The sequence below is a fragment of the Mus caroli genome, unplaced genomic scaffold (assembly GCF_978045245.1).
Source record: "Mus caroli unplaced genomic scaffold, Mus_caroli_1 scaffold_17, whole genome shotgun sequence".
NCBI lineage: Eukaryota > Metazoa > Chordata > Mammalia > Rodentia > Muridae > Mus > Mus caroli.
Window position 1 is genome coordinate 52214236 of NW_028227272.1, and position 24871 is coordinate 52239106.

Here is a 24871-nt window from a genome sequence, read left to right on the forward strand (position 1 = left end):
ATAATATGACGTTCGACTAGTTTGGGACAATGATATTTACACATGAGCACAATTAATGATGCATGTCCTATGATTTTCAAGACATAAAGGATACAATAAGACAGGCAAATTAAACATAACGATCACCCTTAGCTTATAGAAATGTCTCTACACTAGTTCATTTTTTGACTAATAAACAATACTAGTAAAAGATATAATAAGAGATGAAATGTTTACAGGGGTGTAGAGATGTGTTGGAATGTTCTATTTTTTTTAATCAAATTGTCTATAAAACTAAATTTTGCTTTAAAAATCGTAAATCTGTTAACTTTAAAGAAAACTTAAAACCTTTTCTATGAAGAAGGATCACTGCTTCAGTGTCTTACTGCACAGCATGACGAACAGGATTCATACCCTCCAAAGACACATAAATGTCAGATAAACATGGTATCATAACTGTAACTTTAGCATTCAGGAAGCACAGACAAGGGATTCCTTGAACAAGCTAGCTAACCAGACTAGCCCTATTGACAAGCTCTGAGTTTAACTGAAAGTTCGTGACTTAGTAAATAAAGCAGGAAAAAAAATATGGGGCAAGACTATTGATAATTGCCAATAACTTAGGGTTTCCATATTAACTTCTACACACACATATGCATCACAAATATACATGCATACACCATACACAGAGACACATAAAAAACTATTTTTTAGAAATTATTAAAATTTAAAATGTAATTGGTAAGGAATTTTTACATTTTAATTTTTATTTTAATTCAATTATTAATATTTTAGTGACAATTGGTGATGAAAATTCAACTTTTGACCCTTTTTCAATTACAGTATTATAAAAATGAATACCTTCTCTATAGAAATGAAATATGAAGATTATTAAGTTATAAGCTTTTATTTGGCATCAATAAAAACTCTGTAAGAATATGCCTGGGCCATGGGACTGTCACATTATTTCTAGTAATAAAGATAGTTTAACATGAAGGTTGTCCTCTCTCAAATGTTTGATTTTTATGCCCTTCCAGTGGAAAAAATAGTTTAATTTCACAGAAAATAAAGATACCATTGAGTGGTATATGGATTTTGGTTGATGGATTTGTTGATTGGTTGATTTTCCAAGACAGGGTTTCTCCCTGGCTGACCTGGACTCGCTTTACAAAGCTGGCCTCAAACTCACAGAGATCTGCCTGCTTCTGCCTCTGCCTCCCTGTGCGGGGATTAAAGGTTTGCACCACCATGCCTGGCTCATACGGATGTATTTTTTCACTCTGTTAATAATGAAAATCTTCATCTCTCATTCAGTTAGATTTGATGACTCTAACATGGTCAACCTCAATTCTTCTTCAAAGAATGTACATACAGAACTCAACAGAAATAATTCTCCAATTTAAGGATACTTTCCTAACTATTGAACACAAAAATTATAAATATATGGTTATCTTCTGAATAAAAAGTCTGTATGTAGTTGCTAAATATATAGAACCAAGTTAATTTTCAGGAAAAAAGTTTACAAATGACAGAAAGGCAATCTTTAGTGCCACATATTTTAATGTGTTGTTTAGAACTCTGTGGTGTCAAACTACAAAACTTATAAACAAGATTTTTTTAAATGCCTTTGCAAAATGTCCTACTACAATATTTATAGCTCATTATATTCAACGGATAAAGCGCTGACTTTTAAATCAGTTGCATGAATTATAACTCGGTGCCATGATGACATGAATAATAATGCAAAAATCAGATTCATAATTTACAAAAATGTTGGTTGATAGATTGAAAAATTGATATTTAAATTAGGCATTTAAAATGTATGAATAAAAATTTTAATCAACATGAAAATATCATTTGGGGGATTAATGTTACACTTATAAATAGAAACCCATGTATTTTTCACGTGTTGCTGCCACTCTCGATATTTACATGACAAAAGTTTAGACAATGCTATGTCATCAGTACAAATTATTTCAGATGTGACAGAACTGTCACCAGCCAGAACCCATGTTCAAAATATTAACACATTCATCACCAATGATGTCTTCGAGAGATGTATCATTTGAACTGTGTGTATCCTTGTCTCACAAGCACAGTACTTTCCCAAATCTTAACCCTGATTAGGAACACACACACACACACACACACACTCAGAGAGAGAGAGAGAGAGAGAGAGAGAAGATGAAAGATGAATTCTTGGTATAACTATTACAGAATCACATTTATGGTAGGAAATTTCAATCATTTATCAACTTTTAGAAAATTTAATGGAGCTTGCAGCACACCTTTATAACTAAGATATATGAAAATGAAAACAAGATGGATAAATGTTACCAAACTGCAGCAGGGATAATGTGACTTTCAGTAGGTTTTTATAGAAATGCCATTCACATAAATGACTCCTCGCAACAGAGAAAGGGAAAATAACGTCTTTCACCCATCAACTTACGTTATAAAGGAGCAAGTTCAAAGTACTGACAAATGTCCCATTGTTCTCTCTCACAGAAATAGCAGCTGAGGACCTAAAACCGATTTCCAAGAGGGAAAACACGAATGAGATTTTAAATTAAAAGTTTTATTTATACCGAGATGTTAGATTTTAGACAATAAACTCTTGAGTTAACTTGACATACTTTTAACTAGGTTTGCAATAGGTATAGTGTTTAAATCACCAATGTGGCAAGTTATGAAAAAAGCAAGGGAAATCAAATGAAGACAGACTGTCATTTATAATCCCTTTTATTGATAAAATCATCTTTTTATTTGCCATTTCATATATAAGGATTTTTCGCAGGAAAACTAATTTCTTAAGAACTCAAATTTGAGGCAAATGGAATTTCATCAATTTTACAAGTTCTATGAAGTCAGACATTTTGCTCACCTTGGTTCATACTAGAACAAACAGTATATGGTAAATAATTGAGGTTTAATAAGCATTGATTAATTAAGTGAAGAGATTCCTTAGACATGCCAGGTGAGGATGGAATGAAGAATGGTTCTTCCTACATCTTTATCCTTGGGGCCTTTCCACACTTAAGCTCTGCCTTTGACTGAGGTAGATACCATCAATGTGCTATGAAAAACATCTCTACTTTTAACCTTAAGAAAATAAAAGTATGCTCATGTACTAAGCTTAAACAATAACTAGGACCTTATAATACAAAACGTCAAAATGGAAAAACTTTTATTCAGTTATTCCATTTTGTCAAAAATGGTTGACCAATTTAGGTGATTATTGTGGACATGATGCATTTCATGTGTGTATTTTTGATAATGATAAACAAGGACAAGGATATATTCCATAGCTTCAGTCTTTGTCTAGAATTCCTTGGTCCTGTGTCATGCTGTTCTTCTCCCTTCTCCAAATACTCATAGGAATTCAGAGTCTGGAGCTAGAGAACCCAACAGGGAAGGTGACTGTTGGGTCAAGCAGGACCCAGCAGTACAGTGATCAGGTGCCTTATGCATTGGAGACACTACAACACTTCAGAACCTCATAAGCACCTATAGCTTTTGTGCAAAAGAGTTAAGAACAATGCTAAATAGATAGATCATAAATATATAGATAGATCATTGATGATAGATAGATAGATAGATAGATAGATAGATAGATAGATAGATAGATATGATATGATATATGATATGATATATGATGATACATAGATGATAGATATAGAATGATTGGTTGGGTGGTTGGTTCGTTGGTTGATAAATAGAATATAGATTATAGATAGATAGATAGATAGATAGATAGATAGATAGATAGATAGATAAATAGATAGATAAAGTCAGGCAGAGGATAGATAGATGATAGAGAGATAATATAGATTATTTGATAGAAAGAAGATAGACAATGGTAAATAGGTATAGATATATTGACTGATGGAAGACAGAGAGATAGGTAACAGATGATAGATAGATAGATAGATAGATAGATAGATAGATAGATAGATAGATAGATAGATAGATAGAAGATAGATAGATGATAGATAGATAATAGATGGATCAATGATAGATAGATGATAGATAGATAGATAGATAGATGATAGATAGATAGATAGATAGAAGATAGATAGATAGATAGATAGATAGATAGATAGATAGATAGATAGATAGATAGATAGATGGATCAATGATAGATAATAGATGGATCAATGATAGATAGATAGATAGATAGATAGATAGATAGATAGATAGATAGATAGATAGAAAGATAATAGATAGATGATAAATTGATGATAGAAATGATAAATAGTTGAGTCAATGTTGTGCTCCACTACATTATTTTAGTCTGACTACAAGTCCATCAAAAATAAGAAATAAGCAGAAAGGCAATATGAGGAATAAAAAGAATAAACATTAACTCACGAAGCAAGTTGGGTGTTATTAACCAGGTATTCCAATGGATAACTACAACTAAATTTGTAAAGAAGCCCAGGAAGATAGCTGATAACTGTTGGCGGGTCTGGAGTATCAATATATCCGGAAATATTTCCTATCTGTACTGCGGTAGCATTTCCAGAAGCACCAACACCAGGAACTGTGGACACCTATTAGAACAGCAGATCAAGTTCAATGATTAAGTGTTTGTATATGCAAATATATACATTTTTATGCAAATAACACATTATGACAAACCATTTCTCATTTTTTGTTTAGTTGTAACCTCCTATAGGTTTGAAATTATACATATCTTATAAAATGTATAAGTGACAATATGTCTTTTAAACTCAATGGAACTTTAGGTATGCCAAAGACACTTTACTCCTATTTATTTCAGAAGAAAGGAAAAATAATATATACAGAAGTTGAAAATCTTTAAAAAGCCTCATTGATAAATTCCAATGTGTTTGGTAACGTAAAAGATTTGTTTTTACTCTGTTTGGTACATTAGTTTTGTAGCTCCAGACTATTTCATTGTTACTATTGTTGTTGTTGCTGTTGCTATGGTTGTTGCTGTTGCTAGGGCTGTTGCTGTTGCTAGGGCTGTTGCTGTTGCTAGGGCTGTTGCTGCTGTTATCATGTGCATGTGGCATGAAGGCTTTGACACACATGTGGGGTTCAGGGGACAACGTTGTGTAGCTGGATCTTTCCTTCAACCTTTCTGTGGTTCTTTCACTAAAATGCAGATCTCCAGTCTCCATCTGCTGAAGCATCTCACCAGCCGATTTAGACTTCCACACTGGATACAATACTCCTGCACCAGAGCTCACCTTGTTCTGGCCTTTGAGTTTGCTTCAGCCAGTTCTCTACTTTTCATCTCATCAGTACCTGTTACCCGTTTATAACACTGCACCTTCCCCAGAAAGCCTCCAACTTACTCACATGTGTTAATTCTCTGTAGCACATGGTTGCCATCCTCAGAATGCCAGGTGGACCGGACCCACTTAGGTCTTACATTTGTGTCTTCAATACAGCACCATGTCATGCGTCTTACACATAATTTTGAACAAATAAGCACAAGTGCTAAATTTACTACGGATTAGACTTTCCAGTGGTTTTCTTTGGAGGATCATGGAATTCCCATTCTCAGACAAATTTCAAGGAGACCATGAACTCCCAGGAATTCTTGGGAATGTTACACTTACGTTTTCCTATACTCTAAGCTTTCCTTGTATTCATAAATCCTACTAAAATTGAAGCCCAATCATCATAGAAATTATGTTTATGATTTTCATGAAACTTAGGAGGGACACAGTTGCTCTCTCACCATGCCAAATATCACACAGCATTCCATGAATTCTCTGAGGAGATATTTATGAGATAAGTAATATTAGATATTCAATGATAGAATAAAGTCTATGCAGGAGCCTAACGGTATATGGGTAGGGCTAAGGCAAATATCTAGCTTGTGTATGAGGCAAAAATAAGTAGGAAGAGAACATTTATTTTAAAACTAACCCAGTGAGACAGTAAACTCTTTACTTTTTCTCATGTAAGAATGTCCTCCAAGGAGGCTCCAAAGCTAGTGACATCCAAAGTAAAATACAAAAATTAAGAAAGTCTTCCCTTCCTTCAACACTTTTTAAGTCCACCAGATTTGCCCTGCTTCCCCAGAGCTGGGAACTGAGGACCAAACTCAGGGCCTTTTGCTTGCCAAGCAATCGCTCTACCATTGAGCTAAATCCCCAACCCCAATTCACCAGCTTTCTAAATGTGAAAAGCACACATGTGCAGAATAGTATTTCCCCTGTCTTTCCTTCATAGTTATAGTCTATCAAATAAGGCAACAGTGGCTTCAATCTATGAAAGTGAGGCTTTGAAATATGATGGGAGAAATGGAGATTCTGCCGGTCTCTACCTGAGCTCTCACCACTAGAAAACAAAACATACAATAATCAGCTAACCACCTTCTCCCTTAAGCCTGCTTCATAACCTCTGTGAACACAACTCAGAGAGATGAATAAACGTTTTTAATAAAAAGAGTAAACAATACACAGTCTGCAGGCTTAGAAATGGTCATGGGCACAATATTCTAACTGCCCTTTGGGATAAGATAAAGGAGATTCAAATAAATCTCTTTCCTTTCTTCTGGCCTCCACCAAATCTTATTAACCATGCCCAGAGAATAATCAAGCCTTTCTTTTTCATCCCTAGAAATAATTTTTTTAAAGACTGAAAGCCAATTTTTTCTTCATTTAATGCATTAAGCAATTGTGTGTATTATACCACTTTCATTAAGATTTATTGATAAGATGATATTTGAGCAAGCTCAATAAAACATAGTACTAGGTAAAATGTAACATAATTAATGCTTCCACCAGATATTTTTAATTTCAATTAATTTTATTCACTTGAGTGTCAATTTTTTCTATACTCCTATTTTTGGTGAGTGAACTCATAAAATGGTGAATGATATTAATTATGAATTTTCAGTCAGAGTAAAAATGTTCAAAGCACTGCTTTGGTTGTCAAAATAACTGGAAAGGGACACTTTCAGAATACTATGGTTAAAACTGGATAGAATAAGCACTTTTTTAAATGCAATGGACAGTCCTACACCATGAAGAACTTCCCACAAGATACAGCTTTCTTTTACAGAATAGTGATGGCTACCAGTCAAGGGTAAACATGAAAAACGAGTTCAGGTTTCCCATTCTATCTTCAATCTTTCTTACTGAATGCGGTGATAAGATCTAGATCACAGCAAAGGAACAAAAACATTCTTATGATCTGAGGTACCCATAGAAGCATGAAGAATATGGCTCGTTGTTAGAGATGTCCATCAATGTCAATCTAACAGAACACTGCTTAGAGGACCATAGCAGAGCACATGCATCTCTCCAGCCCAGCTCCTATCAACAGAACCATTATCAGAAGACAGAATTGTATATTTGGGAGTTCAACCTTTAAACAGGCAAAGGAAAATGATTTGTTTGGCTTTATTGGAATTTTGTTTCCTGAAGATAGATTGGGCTCCTGATTATTTCATGAAACGGGAGCTTGTTTATTTATGACCTCAGGTATAGCACAGGATTTCATAGAAATCTTACCACTAAATTGTTTCCACAACCCTCCAAGGTGCTGAGATTAATGATGAAAATGACCACTGCTGGAAAGGTGTTGTTATTGATGAAGCCCCTGCAGTGGGAATCCCCATGTCTTCCATTCAGTGCCAGATCTGTTTCTGAATATCCCGAGAAAAGGACCGTGCAAAAATTAATCTTCATCGTAATGGCCTGCACTCCACAGTAGACACTGATGTCTCTTTCCGCTGAAGCAAAAAAAAAAAAAAAAAAAAAAACACATAAAAGCTGAAGTAAGTCATAAAAGCACAGTAGAGAGCAGGTGAATGACTTAAGTGTTTGCTCCTTTATTTATCATCTCCTTTGTGTAACTCATTTCTAGTCATTATCCAGTGTGCATGTTATTAAGGGTAGTAGTCATTGATTTAGTATGGAACAGGGTTTTTTTTGACACATTTTGTGTCACCTCTGTTTCCTTGAGCCTGCTGTTCGAGGGATACGCATGCCAGCTTTCCCCTGCTGAATGACAGAAGAACTGAGTGCTGAAATCAGGTTACTGAGAAAATTTAGAACCAGAATAGCTGAATTATTCAGATTTCCTGTCTAGAGTGAAGTGGTACAAACCATGTGTTTTCACAAGAGAAAGGGAGAAGTTAAAACCTTGCCCTCCACCAAATTATTCAGCACGTTTGGTGTCTCATCCTATCCAGGACATGGAAACAAAAGCCACCTGGAATAACCTCATTTTACTTAATGTACAGTAAATAATATTAGAAAAAGGAAACAAAATACAGTGTGCTGATACTGTGTACAAAATGCATAACTTGCTTTAAGAGAAAGGTGCCAGTGATATTGCATGCATTAGTTGGGCATAGAGAGGCAAAATATAATTTGCATGGTTCTTCGTGCCTCTGTGATTTATCAGGAAACATTCTAGACATGAGAATATGCATAAACTTTCACACACACACATGTACATGCCCACGTGCATACATACACACACACATACACACACACACACACACAAAGAGAGAGAGAGTTTTCATATCTCTAGCAGTTTTTCTACAAATAATAAAGAAAGTGCATAGAAAAAGGAGAGTTCAACGGATAAGCAATTCCTAGCAGCAGATTTTACTTTTGCTGGGTTGTGTCCCATCCCAGGAAACAATATAGCAAAGTTCCAACCTCTCATGCTCCAGACTTTATTAGAAAATGGGATTGCTACAAATTTAATTAGTTGAGTGACGATGAGGTCACTGGGTAAAGTGAGCTCCAGCTGAAGATGGGCAGATGCAGTTAGAGGATGGAGGAAGAACATGAGCTGATGGCAGAGAGTGGAATGATGAAGAGTGGAATGATGGGTCTGGAAGCCATGGTGCACACAGACTGTCTGAACACCATCATCAAGCTACAGAGAAACATGAAAGATTGCTTTGCAGACTCTTGAAAGGAACGCACTCTGATGTTGAGTCTCTGGCCTTCAGAACTGCGGGACAATTACCAATAGCTTTAATTTACCTTGTGGGGCAGTGTGTGTCCATTGTTTTCAATCATTTTCTGGGTCCTTTGCTATATTCGCACTAGGGTATGAGTACCATGCATTCACCACTTTTAATATTGGACTCTTAGTAAGATGAAGAGTCAAACCAGGCATCAAATTTACAAAATGGGGAGACAGACAAAGCTGACTGTACCACTTGGATAAATTACATTGATCATTTAAAAAGAAAACAAAACTAAACCAAATAAAATAGTTTTGAGATGTGATAAAGAATGTTCATCTAAGAATTATGCAATCTCATTCAAGATATTCAGCAAAGAATTTGCTTAAGTAACACAATCTTAACAATGTCAGTAGTAGATATTTTTGGAAATATGATTCTCTATACTTTTTTTTACTAGTAAAATAAACTATGTTTTGCAAAAGTAAATAAGTCAATATGGAAGTTTGCATATTTGATAATAATTTCAAATTCATTTCAATTATGTGGAATAACCAAAAAACTTTTTGTGGGCAAAAGAAAGGGCTAGGTGTATGACAAAATCCTAATAATCCATTCATGGATGGAAAACTAAAATTAATGAAGATATGCTTTGCCACCATAGAAGATAATAAATACACTTAAACTAGAGAATAGGGCTAAAACAACATTAACCATTTAAATGCAACCATAATTTTTAAATGTTCCTCTTCCTTAGAATAAAATATTTCATTTTTTGAATATTTATCAAGTATTTATTGAGTATCTATAAGCTACTTTGCCCCTCTTCATTTGGTGCACTATTAATTCAACTATATCAACTTTTTGTTTGTTTGTCTGTCTTTCTTTCTTTCTTTCTTTCTTTCTTTCTTTCTTTCTTTCTTTCTTCCTCTCTCTCTTTTCTTGGTTTTGTTGTTGTTGTTGTTGTTGTTGTTATTGTTGTTGTTTTTCAAGACTTCTTATTTACAACGTAAAATGTTAGTTCTTTCATTTAGGCCCAGGTTCATACAGCAAGTAGATCTGCAAGATTCTCTGTCTTCTTTTACCCGCCTCACTCTGCATTCTCCTCTTGTACCATGCCTGCTCACCACATTCATTAAACAAAATGGTGTCCATTTGTTTTAAAGGATTAGACTGATTGATAGATGCCACAATGTGTTTACCTCCTGGGACAGAAGGTTTCTGTCACAAGAGCATAAAGAATGTTTGAAGGAGTTATAACGAGTGATCTAACAGGGAGTTGTACAAATGTATCCCAGGTCAAAAATGTCAAGATTTCAAAGAGCATCCTTAAGACTGGCCCATCTCATCAGATACGCTTTAATACTCAACAAGGGGTACTGCCTCTTCTCATACCCACACTTTACCTGAGTAGCCATGACTCACCTTTCAGACCTCAAATATATTTCTTTTCTCAAAGATTTCCCTGATCACAAATACGAAATATGCCACTTTAGCTTTTGCTGTCATACAGCATTAAATATTTGTTCAATAAACTGTATGTCCCAGAAGGTACCAAACCTATTATATTCACTAAGGCACTCCAGAGAGTATTTAATTAATTGTATGACACACTGGAGCAATAGACTGCGTTGAGCATTTTAAAAGCAGTAGTCCAGTTTATATCAATTTATTCAGGAAAGCAGGCACAGTAATATGATTCACAGAAATATTGGACAGGGTGGGTGAGGGGTGACAAAGAAAGACAAAGTAACCTATATGAGCTCACTAAGAATAGCTTCCTGGAGAAGATAGCATTGAGCTTAGTAGTCATGTAAAATAAAAGAATGAAACATGTATAAAGCCAGAGAGATTGTGTGAGTAAAGAAATAAATTCTGAGTGTTTGGAATGTGGGCAGTTCCATTTTCATCATGATTATAAAATAGAAAGCAAAACAAATATCAGGAAATGAGGCCATATGGCAAGCACAATTAAGATCTGGGCAACATTTACATATAAAATGGTCCATCTCTTTACTACAACAAAATGTCTACCTAAAAGGTAAGTCAAATATTTAACTATTCATGAGTTCTGAGTTTGATTTATGCTCAATGTACAGGTATGGTTACGTTATTTTATATATTATTTTTTTTGTATTAAGATTTTATTTTATTTAACTGGTCTTGTTTGTTAACATGCAATTATTTATTCTCTTAGAATTGTTCTTATTACTTTTTTTCTTTTTTTTAATTTTAATTAGGTATTTTCTTCATTTACATTTCCAATGCTACCCCAAAAGTCCCCCATACCCTCCCCTCCCACTCCCCTACCCCCACTCCCATTTCTTGGCCGTGGCGTTCCCCTGTACTGGGACATATAAAGTTTGCAAGACCAATGGGCCTCTCTTTCCACTGATGGCTGACTAGGCCATCTTCTGACACATATGCAGCTAGAGACACTAAAAAGAACTGCACATTGATATACATGTCCAAAGAGGCAGGTTTCCTTTCCTTGACTTAAGCCAGCCAGAGACTTCAACTTCAGCACCTCTGTTTGAGAGGATTAATTGCTGCTTAGAATCCACCTTAGCAGATGGAAATGGTTTCTGTGCCCAGAAGTAACAACTTAAGCTTGTTTCCATTTTCTGCTTTACTGCCAAAGTCTTGTAACCCTGCAGTGGAGCTGAATTCTCTACAAGCTGATCCCACTTGAAGATATGGTGACAAATTAAAGGACTTTTACAGAGGAAAAAAAGGAGATCTGTTGAAATCCATTCTCTCTCTGTTTTCTAAAGACTTTTTCACTGTCCCTCAGAGAAACACATTTTTTTTCTTTTTTCTTTTCTTTTTTTTTTTTTTTTAATTTATTCTAGTTGTAGATACTAAAGACATCTATTCAGCTCAACTCTACCTTTGGGAAGCTTTGAGACAGGGGAAAAAGATACTTTAAGTTGCCAAAGGATAGTTGCTATCAAAGGAAAGATATCCCCAGCTAGTAAATAATATTTGTTTTCAATAACTAAACTTGGAAGCTTTGACTGCCAGTGACTGGCATGATACTTGAGTATTAACCCAATGATTGTGAGTTAATGACAAGCGCAAAACAGGGACTGTCCCTAGGAGATGACTTCTAATCTGTTTAAATAAGCTGAGTGCATTTCAGCCACAGACCTGCTTACATAGTCTGTGTACAACAGGCCAATGTTTTTCATTGAGATCTCTGACAAGCTAAACTTCTCATTAAAATATTGAAATATATTAATAAATAACACTGGTTAAAAAAATGTTGCATATACTTTTCACCTATCATTGTGGCCAAGCCTTAGCCTGAAACAGACTTGTTGAAGTCCTGAAAAGTGTAAATGTATAAATGTAAAAGTATGAATATATATATGTGTGTGTGTGTGTGTATATATATATATATATATATATATATATATATATATATATATATATATCTGTGTGTGTGTGTGTACATATACATGTATCCTGATTGGGAGTTCATAGAGTATACTTACCATATGAATAAATTTAATAACTTTAAAGACATGATGGAGCTCAGTCTATATACATAAATAAAGATATAATACAACCTCTTTCCCATGAGTAAAATACCATTCCCTGAAACAATACCATTCCCTGAAAATGTAATTGCACTTTTGTCTCCAGACCCCACTTCCTAGCCACATGTTTGTAGGACATCATTTATATATTGAATTAGTAGAGCTGCCTGTGTTCTTTCTCTCAACAATTCCATAGTCATTTTGTGTTAATCCAGCAGCATACAATCACAATCGAAGCCGTAAATTCTTAGCCTGTGACAGCCTGACTCCTTCTCAGCTCACTTTAATCATTTTTTAGCTTGGAGAACTACACCACCTTTTAGTGCCATTCAGAAAGCTTAATGTTCTCAAACTATATTATTCAATTATAAGAACATGGATCAGTGGAATTAATCACACCATCTATATGCTTGTATCTTCTGATACTATGATAACAATATCTTGAAATATGACTGCAAGTATGTACTGATTACCGCAGAGCAGTGGTTCAAATAAACATCTCAAGAGACGTTCTAGAAGTGAGTCTTTACTATGTTTTCAGTTGTAGAATACCCTAGAGTTGATCCTAAAAATCAGCACCATCTCTTTTGTTCTAGACCAGAGGCTATTGAACTTTATTGTGTCCAAACTGAATGCTACCTTGTGTCAATAAAAGGTTCAAAAGTACATCTGTCTTGTACTTATTAGGGATCAGGGTGATGGTGCTCCAATATTTGAAGAAGCTTGTGGATTGTGGTTGAATAAAGAAGAAAATGGGGGAGGGGGAAAGAGTCACTTACAACATGGCCTGGTGACATGGAAGCACTCTGAACATCATTGTCCACTGGTCTTTGTCCAGTTGACGTGTTTGGAAAGAGACTGTCTGGGGTATAGAAGAAATTGATTAGGTGAGGGAATAAAGAGCTGTGGGTGTCAATGACAATTGGGCTTTTTTTTTAAAGTGGGGGTGATAGCTTCATTGATGAGTGAATTATTCTGGGAGGTAACAGATTAAGGGGAAGTTAAAGAGGATAGAACTAGTTCTTGGGAGGCTAGGGTCTGTATGGGATACTCAAGACAAAACAGAAAATAGGTAGTCAAAAAGAAGAGTACAGTTATTATCAGATGGGAAAGAACAAAAGTGCTAACTGGACTATAAACTGCTTTCTTTATTAACAGTAAGCTATACTGTTACTCAGAAGAACATTCAAGTCAAAAAGAGAAATAATCTAACAACAGACAAAGCAGCATCAATGTTGTCCTTTGGTATACTACCTAGTTTCTCTGATTCTTATGTGCCCTGTTCCATAATGTTTTAAGGATGGGTTTATAAAATCACTTTTATATTATATGTGAGTGGATATTTTCTTTTTCCATTATATTATAAACTTATCAAAGGTTCTAGTTTTTCTCAGCATGCCTAGAAATACTAGCAACTATTTACTTATATATTTGCTGTATTTCTTTCACAAATAACCCTCATTTAGTTAGTAAAAAAGAAGGGTACAGTTATTATCAGAGAAAATGCTTTCTTTATTAACAGTGGGCTATACTGTTACTCAGGAGAACATTCAAGTCAAAAAGAGAAATAATCTAACAACAGTTTCCAACTATTTCATATAGGTTCTACGTTTCACAAAAAAAATATATGGCATCCGTTAGATCCACCTTGACTGCCTGTATCACATTTCTGTCTTTGCCAACTACTTGAGAATATCTCTGTCTTCAGAGTTTACAGTGAACATCACTTACCTTATTAGTAGCTATTATCTGACATCAAACTGAACAAGTTAAACAGTATGAAAATTAGGGGGCTTTGATATTTGTGTATGTATTATTTATTTATTTATTTAAGTTAGTCTTGATAACTTGTTAACTTTCCCTCCTTCTAATAGTTTTAATATCATTTTCTCTTCCCATTTACGTATTTGCTGAAGCCTGTCATCACTAATAGCAGCAAGTGTCACACAGCCAAGTTGTGGAATGAGATGGCTCTCTCATGATGGCGTCCATACATAAAGCCAGCAAGACCATCATGAGCTCTCTAAGTGTCACCTCTTGCACTTTATGGAAAAAAAGTGAATTATCAAGGAAACTCATTAAAATGCAGGCACTGCTTCACGTGGGTGTAAGAGATGCCTGCACCTCTCACATCTCTCTCAGGCTCCCGGAGATGCTCATGTGGAGTCTCTCAGTCAATTCAGTTGCTAAGATACGGCTAATTATTTTCACTGGGCAGAAGCTCTTAGGATGATTTCATCTGGGAAAACTAAGGATGCCCACCGAACATGTATTGGTAGGATGCACAAGTGTACAAGAGGGAAGGTCCAAATATAAAAGCAGTAAGAGGAAGTGTGTGTATCTGTGTGTGTCTGTGTGTGTGTCTGTGAGTATCTACACAGATACTACACGTGTGTGTGCACATGCGTACATAATTTTTTCTTAGTCCAATGATATATCTCGTTTTGCATCTGAATGAAATCTAACAGCAGTAACAACCCACGTGACAGAACTTAAAAAAGGGCCAGTCTCCCTTTCTCATCTTTATACCAAATATACAAAGTATAGCAAAATATCCTGCCTTAAAACACAGTTGTGCCTAGTGGAGTGGTGTTTCCAAAAGTGATGCTTTTAGCAAAGACAGTACATTGTGGTCGAGGGATTGAGGAGAAGTATCAAGGAAACTCATTAAAACTCCCTGCCCACAGGGAACTCTGGAAGGGTTAGAGATGTGCCACAAGTGGATAGTCAACTGCAAGCAAATAGGGGTGCTATATACTTCAGATGCAAGGATCATGTGAACACAATCACATATATATTCACAGGCTGATATGCATGTGCTAAAAAAATTACTGCTGCAAAGTTGACAGCATAAATGAAAGCCAGTTGACTGAAGAAGAAGGAATGCTTTCAGCACAAAGAAGAGCTCATTAACATCTTATAGAAAATCTCACCTGGAAATTACTGACCTGGACTGCAATAAATATTACAATACTAACTTGTGCCATCATCATAGGTTTTAACAATAATTTATATAGTGTTTCTGTTTCTTCTATTCTAAAATAAAAGTGGTAGGTTTTCATACTATCCCTAGCTTACAAATCCCAGCTCCTTGTCATTACCTAGAGAACAGATGTGTGTGTGTCTTAGTTAGGGTTTTACTGCTGTGAACAGACACCATGACCAAGGCAAGTCTTATAAAAAACAACATTTAATTGGGGCTGGCTTACAGGTTCAGAGGTTCTGTCCATTATCATCAAGGTGGGAGCATGGCAGTATCCAGGCAGGCATGGCACAGGAGGAGCTGAGAGTTCTATGTCTTCATCCAAAGGCTGCTAGTGGAAGACTGACTTCCAGGCAACTAGGGTGAGGATCTTATACCCACACCCACAGTGACACACCCATTCCAACCAGGTCATACCTATTCCAACGCGGCCAAATCTTCAGATGGTGCCACTCCCTGATCCAAGGATATACAAACCATCACATTCTACTCCCTAGTCCCCATAGACTTGTTCAAAAACATGAGTCTATGGGGGCCATACTTAAACATAGCATAATGCAAAATGCATTTAGTCCAACTTTCAAAGTCCTCATAGTCTATAGCGGTTGCAACAATGTTTAAAGTCCAAAGTTCAAGGTCTCTTCTGAGATTCATTCAACTTAATTAACTGTAATCCCCAAAGCAAGGCAGGAAACCAGCTGGGCAAACTCCAAACTGCATCTCCATGGCTGATGTCAAAGCGGTCTTCAGATCTCCACTCCTTGTTCATGTTTTTTTGACTGCAACAAACTGCTTTCTCCTGGGCTGGTTCAACTTCCTGTTAGCAGCTTTCCTCAGCATGTATCCCATGGCTCTGGCATCTTTAACATCTTTGAGTCTCCCAGGCAATTTCAATGTTACAGCTTCTTGTTTCAGTGTCTGGGATTCCACTTGATCTTTTGGACTCCTCCTAAGGGCTGGCATCACTTTTCCTTCTCTGTGCTCTGTAGCACTCTATGCTCAGGATGATCCACTCCACTACGGCTGCTGTTCTTGGTGATCATCCCATGGTACTGACATCTCCAATACACTGGGGTGTTCCACTCCAACTAGGCTTCACCAAAAGCCTCTCATAGGCTCTCTTCAGGGTGCCAAGCCTCAAATTCTTTGCATGACCCCTTCAGTCCTGGGCCATCAACTACAGCTGAGGCTTCAACTTCTCCAATGGCCTTCCCTGGCCTCTCACAATGCTAAGCCTCAGCTTCTCTCCATGATCCCTTCATTCCTTCACAAGCAGTACCACCTGAGTGACTCTTACACATTACCAAGTCCAGCCGCAGTATGAAGAACAACCTTGGGTATCTCTGGAACACAGCTTCTTTGTGCTCCCAGAAAACAATTTCCAGAAGATTTCACCTCAGTAATGCTGGTCTCTTCTTAATCACTGCTAATTCCTTAGCTCCAGCTAACCAGCATCAATTTTCCCAGTGGTTCCTCCCATTCTTAACTCTAGAGCCAGAGCCACATGGCTGAAGCTGTCGAGTTCTGCTGCTTACAGGAACTAGAACATGATTCCCTTGTACTATCACATTATCACTAGCTTTATGTTTTCTAAATCCTTCACTGCCTAAGCTTGGCTATCCTGATTCTTGCTCTGTAGATTGACCTTGAATGTAGAGATCAGCATGCCTGTCTCATGGGATTAAAGGTGTGTACCACCATGCCTGGATCTAATTAAGCTGGGTAGAATCTTGCCCCGAGGTCCCACTCCCTTAATCTGTTATCTCCTAGAACACGAGATTTTGCTCCATTTCACTTCCTGGTACTCCTTTAATACTCAAACCATATATTTTATATTTTTCCTTTCTAAGCTTGCTATGCTTGTTCATACTTCTCTTCATAAGACTTAACCAGAGAACAAAGTCTCTGCTGGGCTTTTTTGAAACTTCTTTTGTCAATGCAACTAATGCAATTAATCTAAGTCTCTTGACCTTAGCCTCAGGTAAACTTTTCAGACAAGAGCAAAAAGTAGCCACATTCTTCACCAAAATACCACAAAACCAGTCTTTATGCCACATTCTGAAATTCTTCTCCTTTGAAATCTCTTGGGCCAGGTCAACACAGTTCAAATCATTCCCAGCAACAAAGTCTTCTATATTCCTACTAGGATGACCCATTACGCCCCATTTAAAGCATTCCACTGCTTTCCAAATCCAAAGTCCCAAAATCCACATTCTTTCAAATAAAAGCATGGTCAGGCCTATCACAGCAATACCCCACTCCCAGTACCAACTTCTGGTACCAACTTCTGTCTTAGTTAGGGTTTTACTGCTGTGAACAGACACCATGACCAAGGCAAGTCTTATAAAAAACAACATTTAATTGGGGCTGGCTTACAGGTTCAGAGGTTCTGTCCATTATCATCAAGGTGGGAGCATGGCAGTATCCAGGCAGGCATGGCACAGGAGGAGCTGAGAGTTCTATGTCTTCATCCAAAGGCTGCTAGTGGAAGACTGACTTCCAGGCAACTAGGGTGAGGATCTTATACCCACACCCACAGTGACACACCCATTCCAACCAGGTCATACCTATTCCAACGCGGCCAAATCTTCAGATGGTGCCACTCCCTGATCCAAGGATATACAAACCATCACAGTGTGTTTCTTTAACTCCTTTTGAAAGTTATATTTCCTTTCACAAAGTTTTTAATACAAGAATGAGGCTTTGGTACTAAAACAGCAAGAAGTCCTTAAGGGGTATTGATATTTCATCTACGCAAAATACCAGCAGCTGATGAAGAATTTAAAGTGGATTAGGGATTCAAGTTTCCTCTCTATATTGAACAGGTTTCTCGCCACCTTATTTTTTCATGGCAACATCTGTTTCTCGTTAGCAAATACAAGCTGCTGTTTTCTGGGCTTTCAGATATTCATGTGGCGTCTGAGGCAAACTTGAAGACTTATAATCACATTGGCTGCTGTACTTTGTAACCAGAGGAGTCTGATAAATGTTTTAAGGAAGGAAAAAAAAAAGGAGAGGGTGATACAAGTTTTACTTTTACAATGGAAATGCAATTCTCATGTAGTAAATAAGCTTGCTATTAAAGAGGAGTGGACCCTGAATTATTCAGTTGCTGCTCTTGCTGACTAATTGCTAACTCCTCCACGATGCTATATCACTGTCAATTAATAAGACTGTGACTGGTATTCAATGCCTGGCCCAGTTCTTCAGCCTCATCGGTTTAATAATTATGATCACAGGTACAAAGCAGGAAGCAAGCATCCTCTTGAAAAACAAGAGACCAAAATGCTGCCCCAAGTAGGAAGACAGGAGAATTGGCTTTCTTTATCTTCACAGAGAACAAGCCACAGTCCCTGAAATCATTATTCTACTCCCTGATCCTCAAAAATGGAACAACACAACAACTAAGCAAAGCCAAACACAAAATGAACTCAATACTAACTGAACGAGTGATTCTTCATTTTATTTACTGCAGGACACTCAGGTTTGTTGAAATATTTGATAGATATTACAAGAAAAATGTTTCAGTATCAACCAAATCTTGAAAAGGTTAAACAAATATACTCACTATGTAGCTTTTTTATTTTATTTATTTATTTATTTATTTATTTTCGAGACAGGGTTTCTCTGTGTAGCTCTCCCTGTCCTGGAACTCACTCTGTACACCAGGCTGGCCTCGAACTCAGAAACCCACCTGCCTCTGACTCCCGAGTGTTGGGATTAAAGGTGTGTGCCACCATGCCCGACATTTTTCTTCTTTAATAAAGCAATATTTTATATGTGATTCTTCCTCCTGACATCATCTTTTGATCTTGCTATCCAAAGGTCATTGGAGGCCAGGTGCTTGAACATATGATAGAAAGAGTGCTAGCTTTTATATCACTGTTGACTGTTAACCTGAAGTATGGCCATTCCTGGTTGTCAACTTGACTACATCTGGAATGAACTACAATCCAGAATTGGAGAACATTCCTGTGATCTAGATCTTGAGGTTGGAAGACACAGGCTTCTGTCCTGGAACTTAGCATGGAGATCTTGAGGCATAGTAGCAAAGAAAAGCTTAGGCCCAGGCAAGATAAAGATGCTTTTAATCCCAGGAGACTTAGGCAAGTAAATCTCTAGGACAAAATAAGTTTCAATCCAGGTGTCATGGTACACACCTTAAATCTGAGACACACTATCTGCTGGAGGCCGATATAAGGACATTGGAAAAAGGAAGACTTCTTGGCCTGCTTGCACTTACTTACCAGCACATCTGTTAGAAGCTACTGTTTCAGGATTCCATCGTATAGAGAAGACCAGGTGAGACAACTAGCCTCATGGGACTGAGTAACTACTAGATTTTGGACTTCCCATTCACAGCTGTGCATTGTTGGGTTAGTTGGACCACAGACTGTAAATCGTTACAATAAATTCCCTTAATATATAGACACATTCCATAATTTCTGTAACTCTAGTGAACCCTGACAAATATAGACAAAATATAATTCTGTTTTTCTATTACAAAATGACATTTAAAAATGACTTTACTTGTTTGTTGTGAGAAATAAAAAAGAGATATACTTAATAATATATGAAACAGCCGGGCATGGTGGCGTATGCCTTTAATCCCAGCACTCGGGAGGCAGAGGCAGGCGGATTTCTGAGTTCGAGGCCAGCCTGGTCTACAGAGTGAGTGCCAGGACAGCCAGGGCTACACAGAGAAACCCTGTCTCAAAAACCAAAAAACAAAAAAAAAAAATGAAACATGTTATTATTATTAGTGCTATTTTAATAAAATGTCAAATCAAAAGTTATAAAACATCAACTTGCCCAGAGTTTAGTTTTACACTATGACAGTTTCAGAACGTAAGTGTTCTAGTCCCCAGTGGTCTCTTTGGTTGTACTTTTATCATTAAAAACTTCCTCACAGGCTATACATTTTGTCTAACCTTTCTCCTCTCCTCCCTTCTAAATCAAAGGCTGGTTCTAAAAGGTATCCCTCAATCTCAAAGGACAGTGCTTTCATCTGTCTGTAGGCTTAGCCTGTCCAAGAATAGCCTTTAGTCTCTGAAAGTAATCTATGAGTTTAGTCCGAGTAGTGTGCAAGTAGCATCTCTTGGTGGCTCATAAGTCTGCTCCTTGTCACTAGCAAGGGCAGCAAAGCAATCACTACTTTTAAAATTAGGTGGTATTTCTTTAAATTTAAACAAGTTAGGACCATGGTGGTTATCTCCACCCAAGAATAAATGCCATGGAAATTAGAGAAAATAACACCAGTGTCCTGAAACACCAGAGGTCAGATAGGGCAAGATGATAATTCCCATCGTTATTAACATTGCTTTGCATTTAGATGGTCCTCTCTCTCTTGCCAGACTCATTGCCATTCCATCACAGTGCTGAGGATTGGAGTAGATCCTGGAACTCCTAATGACCCCAAGAAAAGCTCTGATTCAGAAACTAAAGCCAAAGGGCAATGAGCAATTAACTTTTAGGCTTTATTTGCTCACTCTGTTCTTTTTGCAAACAACCTGCAAACCAAGAAAGAATATGAAGTAATACTCGTAAAACCTAAAGCCTCTCCTGAGACTTCTGCTTTATTTGGGTTTTAGGAGGGTTTTTTTTCCTTTAATACAAATTTTCAGTTTTAACAATAGGTGTATGTGGGTGACTGTATAGAGGTCAGACATCAATGGGAGGAGAGGCCCTTGTTCCTGTGAAGGCTCAATGCCCCAGTGTAGGGGAATGCCAGGATGGGGAAGCAGGAGTGGGTGGAACACCCTCATAGAAGCAGGGAAGGGGGATGGGATAGAGGGTTCCGAGGGGGCACAGGGGAGACTGGGTAAGGAGATAACATTGAAATGTGAATAAAGAAAATATCTAATACAAATTTTCAAAAAAAAAAAAAGTATGTACATTTGGAAATCTCTGGTATCTGTCACCCATGACCTTGTTAGCATGACCAGGTAAAGTTAGGATACATTACTAGCAGCACTGTCACAGTCTTACGCAAACGGCAGTTGTTTGTCCTAAAAACATATGCTATGGCTGTTACTTGGCTAGGTTAAAAGTGCAGAAATCCTTTAGTCTTTGCACTCTGCATGCCTTCGACATGGTACACATGACATGCTGAGATTAGTGTTTTCTTCTTTACGATAGAGGCATGCGGGAGTTTTAGACCAGGAGATTCTGTTTTCAGTAACAGTTTCTCAATCCTTTTTAATGGAATGATTGTCCTTTTTAATGGAATAATGGACTCTGGAAGAAAGCAAAATCTCACAGTCAGTTATTAATCATAAACCTACATTAGATTCATTTGTCTTGTGTAAATACAGATTTTAGTACTTCGAGTGAGGTAATGGATTCCACATCTACTCAAACGAGTTTTGTTATTAACCATCATAGATGAATGTTTTAACTTAGTTCTTCATTTTATAGCACAGAATAAATAAAATCTCTTGGTGTCCTAATTATTTTATGGCCAATCAACATGTTTTATGCCACTTAGAGGAAAAGAAAGGGTGTGGCGTTGAGCGAGTGGGACTGTGGGAAGGATCTGAGAGGAGTTGCGGGGTGGGAGACAACCATGATCAGAATACAATGTATGAAAATTACTTTATAAAAAAAATTAAAAGAGAAAATATATAAGCATGGAAGAAGAAATGAGGAGGAGGAGGAGGAGGAGGAGGAGGAGCGGGAGGAGAAGGAGGAGGAGGGAGAGGAGGAGGCACACAGAATTACATCATCCAGATTGTCTCTGCTGAACAATCTATTGAAGAAGTGAGCCAGCTCCCTTACCTACCCAGGTAGGCATGTCCAAATTACCCTCCCAAGCCCTGAGGTCTCTCAGGTCTCACAAAGGCTACCTCTCAAGGCCTGATTTGGGGAAAACAATCAGTACCTCTGCCCTTCTCGGTTTGTGTCTTTATTTTTTTCCTTCTCTCCTAAATAAACAAATAAAAGCAGTTCTTACACTCACAGCGTTGCACCCTTGCCTATAACATTCTATATTCTTTCTCCATTACGTTAGCGATTTCCTTCTTCATATTTCCGGTCTCTGAGGATTTTTCACTGTGAAAGCTCAGGGCTCAGCATCCAAAAACACTTTCTTCTATTTCTGTCTTAGGCTACTCTTGTTTTTCCTTCATCGTAAAGATAATCTATAATCTTAACAGTAGCCTTTTTTTTTACAAGCCATATTTATGCTCGCCCCATTTCCTGTTCACACTCGAAGCAGAGATTCAGTTCTGATAGAGCTGCCTTCACTTGTGACAGCCCTCACTCAGACCTGGGTCTGAACTTCCTGCTAGGAGAAAGACAATACCACTTTCCATTCTCCAGAAAGTTCCCTAACCCATTATTTCCAGATCCCAACTTTCCTTTTAAATCACACAGTGTTTTTTTTTTTTATTTTCCACATTAGTTAACAGCATCAACACCAGTTGCTTGCAGGCAAAACACTGTCCAGCCTTCCCTTTCTCTCCCAAATCAAATCAATCCCATGCTCCACTGAGTCCAACACAAACATTTCTCTTAACAAAGATATCTCCTTCTATTACCCCAACTGCCAGGAGCTTCATAATCTTTCTCTCTGCCCATAGTCTTTTCTAACTTCACTCTTTTTCAAACATGTCTTCATGAAACAAAACAGACCATATAACACCTGTCAAAAAACATGTTAAAAAGGATTCAGTGTCTCTTTTCTGCCTACAAAATAAAGTAAGAACATTTCCCTTACATAATATTACAGAGAACATTCTTGACAAAACAACTGAACATAATTTACTCAAAAGTACAGCTTTAATTAGTTCTCAGGATATGCAAGAAGAGCATGTTGACAGCACCTCTGACTTATACTCAGTGGAAATCAGAGTGTCAGGATCCTATAGATTCTATAGTTAGAACAAATGACCAAATTAGAGGCAACTTGGCTGGGTATTAAAGCATATCAAGGAATTAATAAGTGTGTTAGTTATGTGCATAAAGTTTGATGATTTTTAAAGTTATTTCTATTAGATATGCATACCAAAGCAGAAAAAAGTAAATTTACTTTTAAATAGTTCAGAAATAGGAGTGGAAAGGAGAGATGGACCAAAAATTAAAAATGTGCATAGTAAATCAATCTGTATGACCAATTTGAGGGTGTGTATTTTTTAAATAATCGTACTTATGGGTATGCTTGAAGTTACCCACTCTAAAGACAATTTTTAAAGAGAATTCCTTTGTGACACTCAATGCTATTAAAGCTTCACCTTCACACACGCTTCAGGTTCACCTTTGAGCATCTGCCACAATGATTTTGCCTCAGAGAAGAAGAGCCCAGACAATAGATCTGAGTTTATGAAACCATTTGGCCACACTCCAGGCTTGATTCTGATGCAAAACTATCACTTCAACAAATGAAACCATCCACTGACTGCTCTATTCCAGTTTATTGCTCTCATATCTTCCAAAAAATGGGAGTTTGGCAAGGATGAAGAAGGCAGAATCTTGAAGTTCACATGACGGACTTGAAAAACCATTTTCTGATTCTCTGATCTTAACTTTTTAAATATGGATTGCAGATGGTGCAACCCTAGCAAATGCATCATGATACTTACATTAGATATAGATTACATCCTTATTATGTGTTGCTTTACTGACCTGTAAGATTTACCCACTAATATGGCAAAATTTCCCAACTGCTATATTGATAGGTTTTTGTGAAATTCTTTCAAAAGTTGACCTGTGCAGTATTTTAGAAGTATCACACAATATTTCATGGTTATTTCATTAAGTATGACTCCCACATAAATATATGCTCATGTAAATCAGTTTTAAAAGTCTGAAATAATCAAGCTAAAAAAGTCATCGATTAGGTAAATATTTTGAAGGCAATTAGACTCAAAATTGATTGCCCACTGGCCAATATTTTTTTACATTTGTGGACAGTTATTATGATATTATTAACTTTGCTGACAATTCTGTATGTTACTAGGAATATAAATTAAAATTCCATAAAAAATGTGTCTTCATCTCATCTTCCATTTGCTAATATCTACAATATAAAGGGACAGACCTCATTTTCTATATGTATTTAGATGATTGACTATTCACATATAACTGTTCTTTCCAGAAGTAATTAGACAGTAGATGAAGGTCAGACTCACCAGGAAATCTGCTGTGGAGGTTGGCATCACAGTTGTAACTGTTGAACTGAGCAGACCCTGGAATCACTCTAATCGCTAGAAGGAACAGCAACCATATTCGTTCCATGGCAAAACCTAAGGAAGGATAACGAGCATGTACACATCACCAGCATCATCCTTTCTTGCTGAAAAGACTGAAGCAGATTTCGCCTTTTGTCAGATAAGCAATGTATGGCTAGACAGTCAAAGCCTGGGGTCCATAAAAAGTAATCACAGAATGTGAGAACAGATTTCTTTTTATACCAGATTATTTCATTTCCTTGACCTTGGTTTGATAATGGTAAAAAAA

At 37.0% G+C, this 24871-nt stretch overlaps 1 protein-coding gene across 1 annotated transcript in view; it reads right to left on the minus strand.

Annotated features, from left to right (window-relative positions):
• Zpld1 (zona pellucida like domain containing 1) overlaps nt 1-24649 on the minus strand; it is a 40962-nt gene extending 16313 nt beyond the window's left edge. The window contains exons 1-4 of the mRNA XM_021185355.2: nt 24544-24649; nt 7476-7696; nt 4351-4532; nt 2432-2504 (exon numbers count right to left, since the gene is read on the minus strand). Coding sequence (XP_021041014.1) covers nt 2432-2504; nt 4351-4532; nt 7476-7696; nt 24544-24649 — 582 coding nt within the window. The remainder of the gene's footprint in view (nt 1-2431; nt 2505-4350; nt 4533-7475; nt 7697-24543) is intronic.
• Nucleotides 24650-24871: the final 222 nt, after the last annotated feature.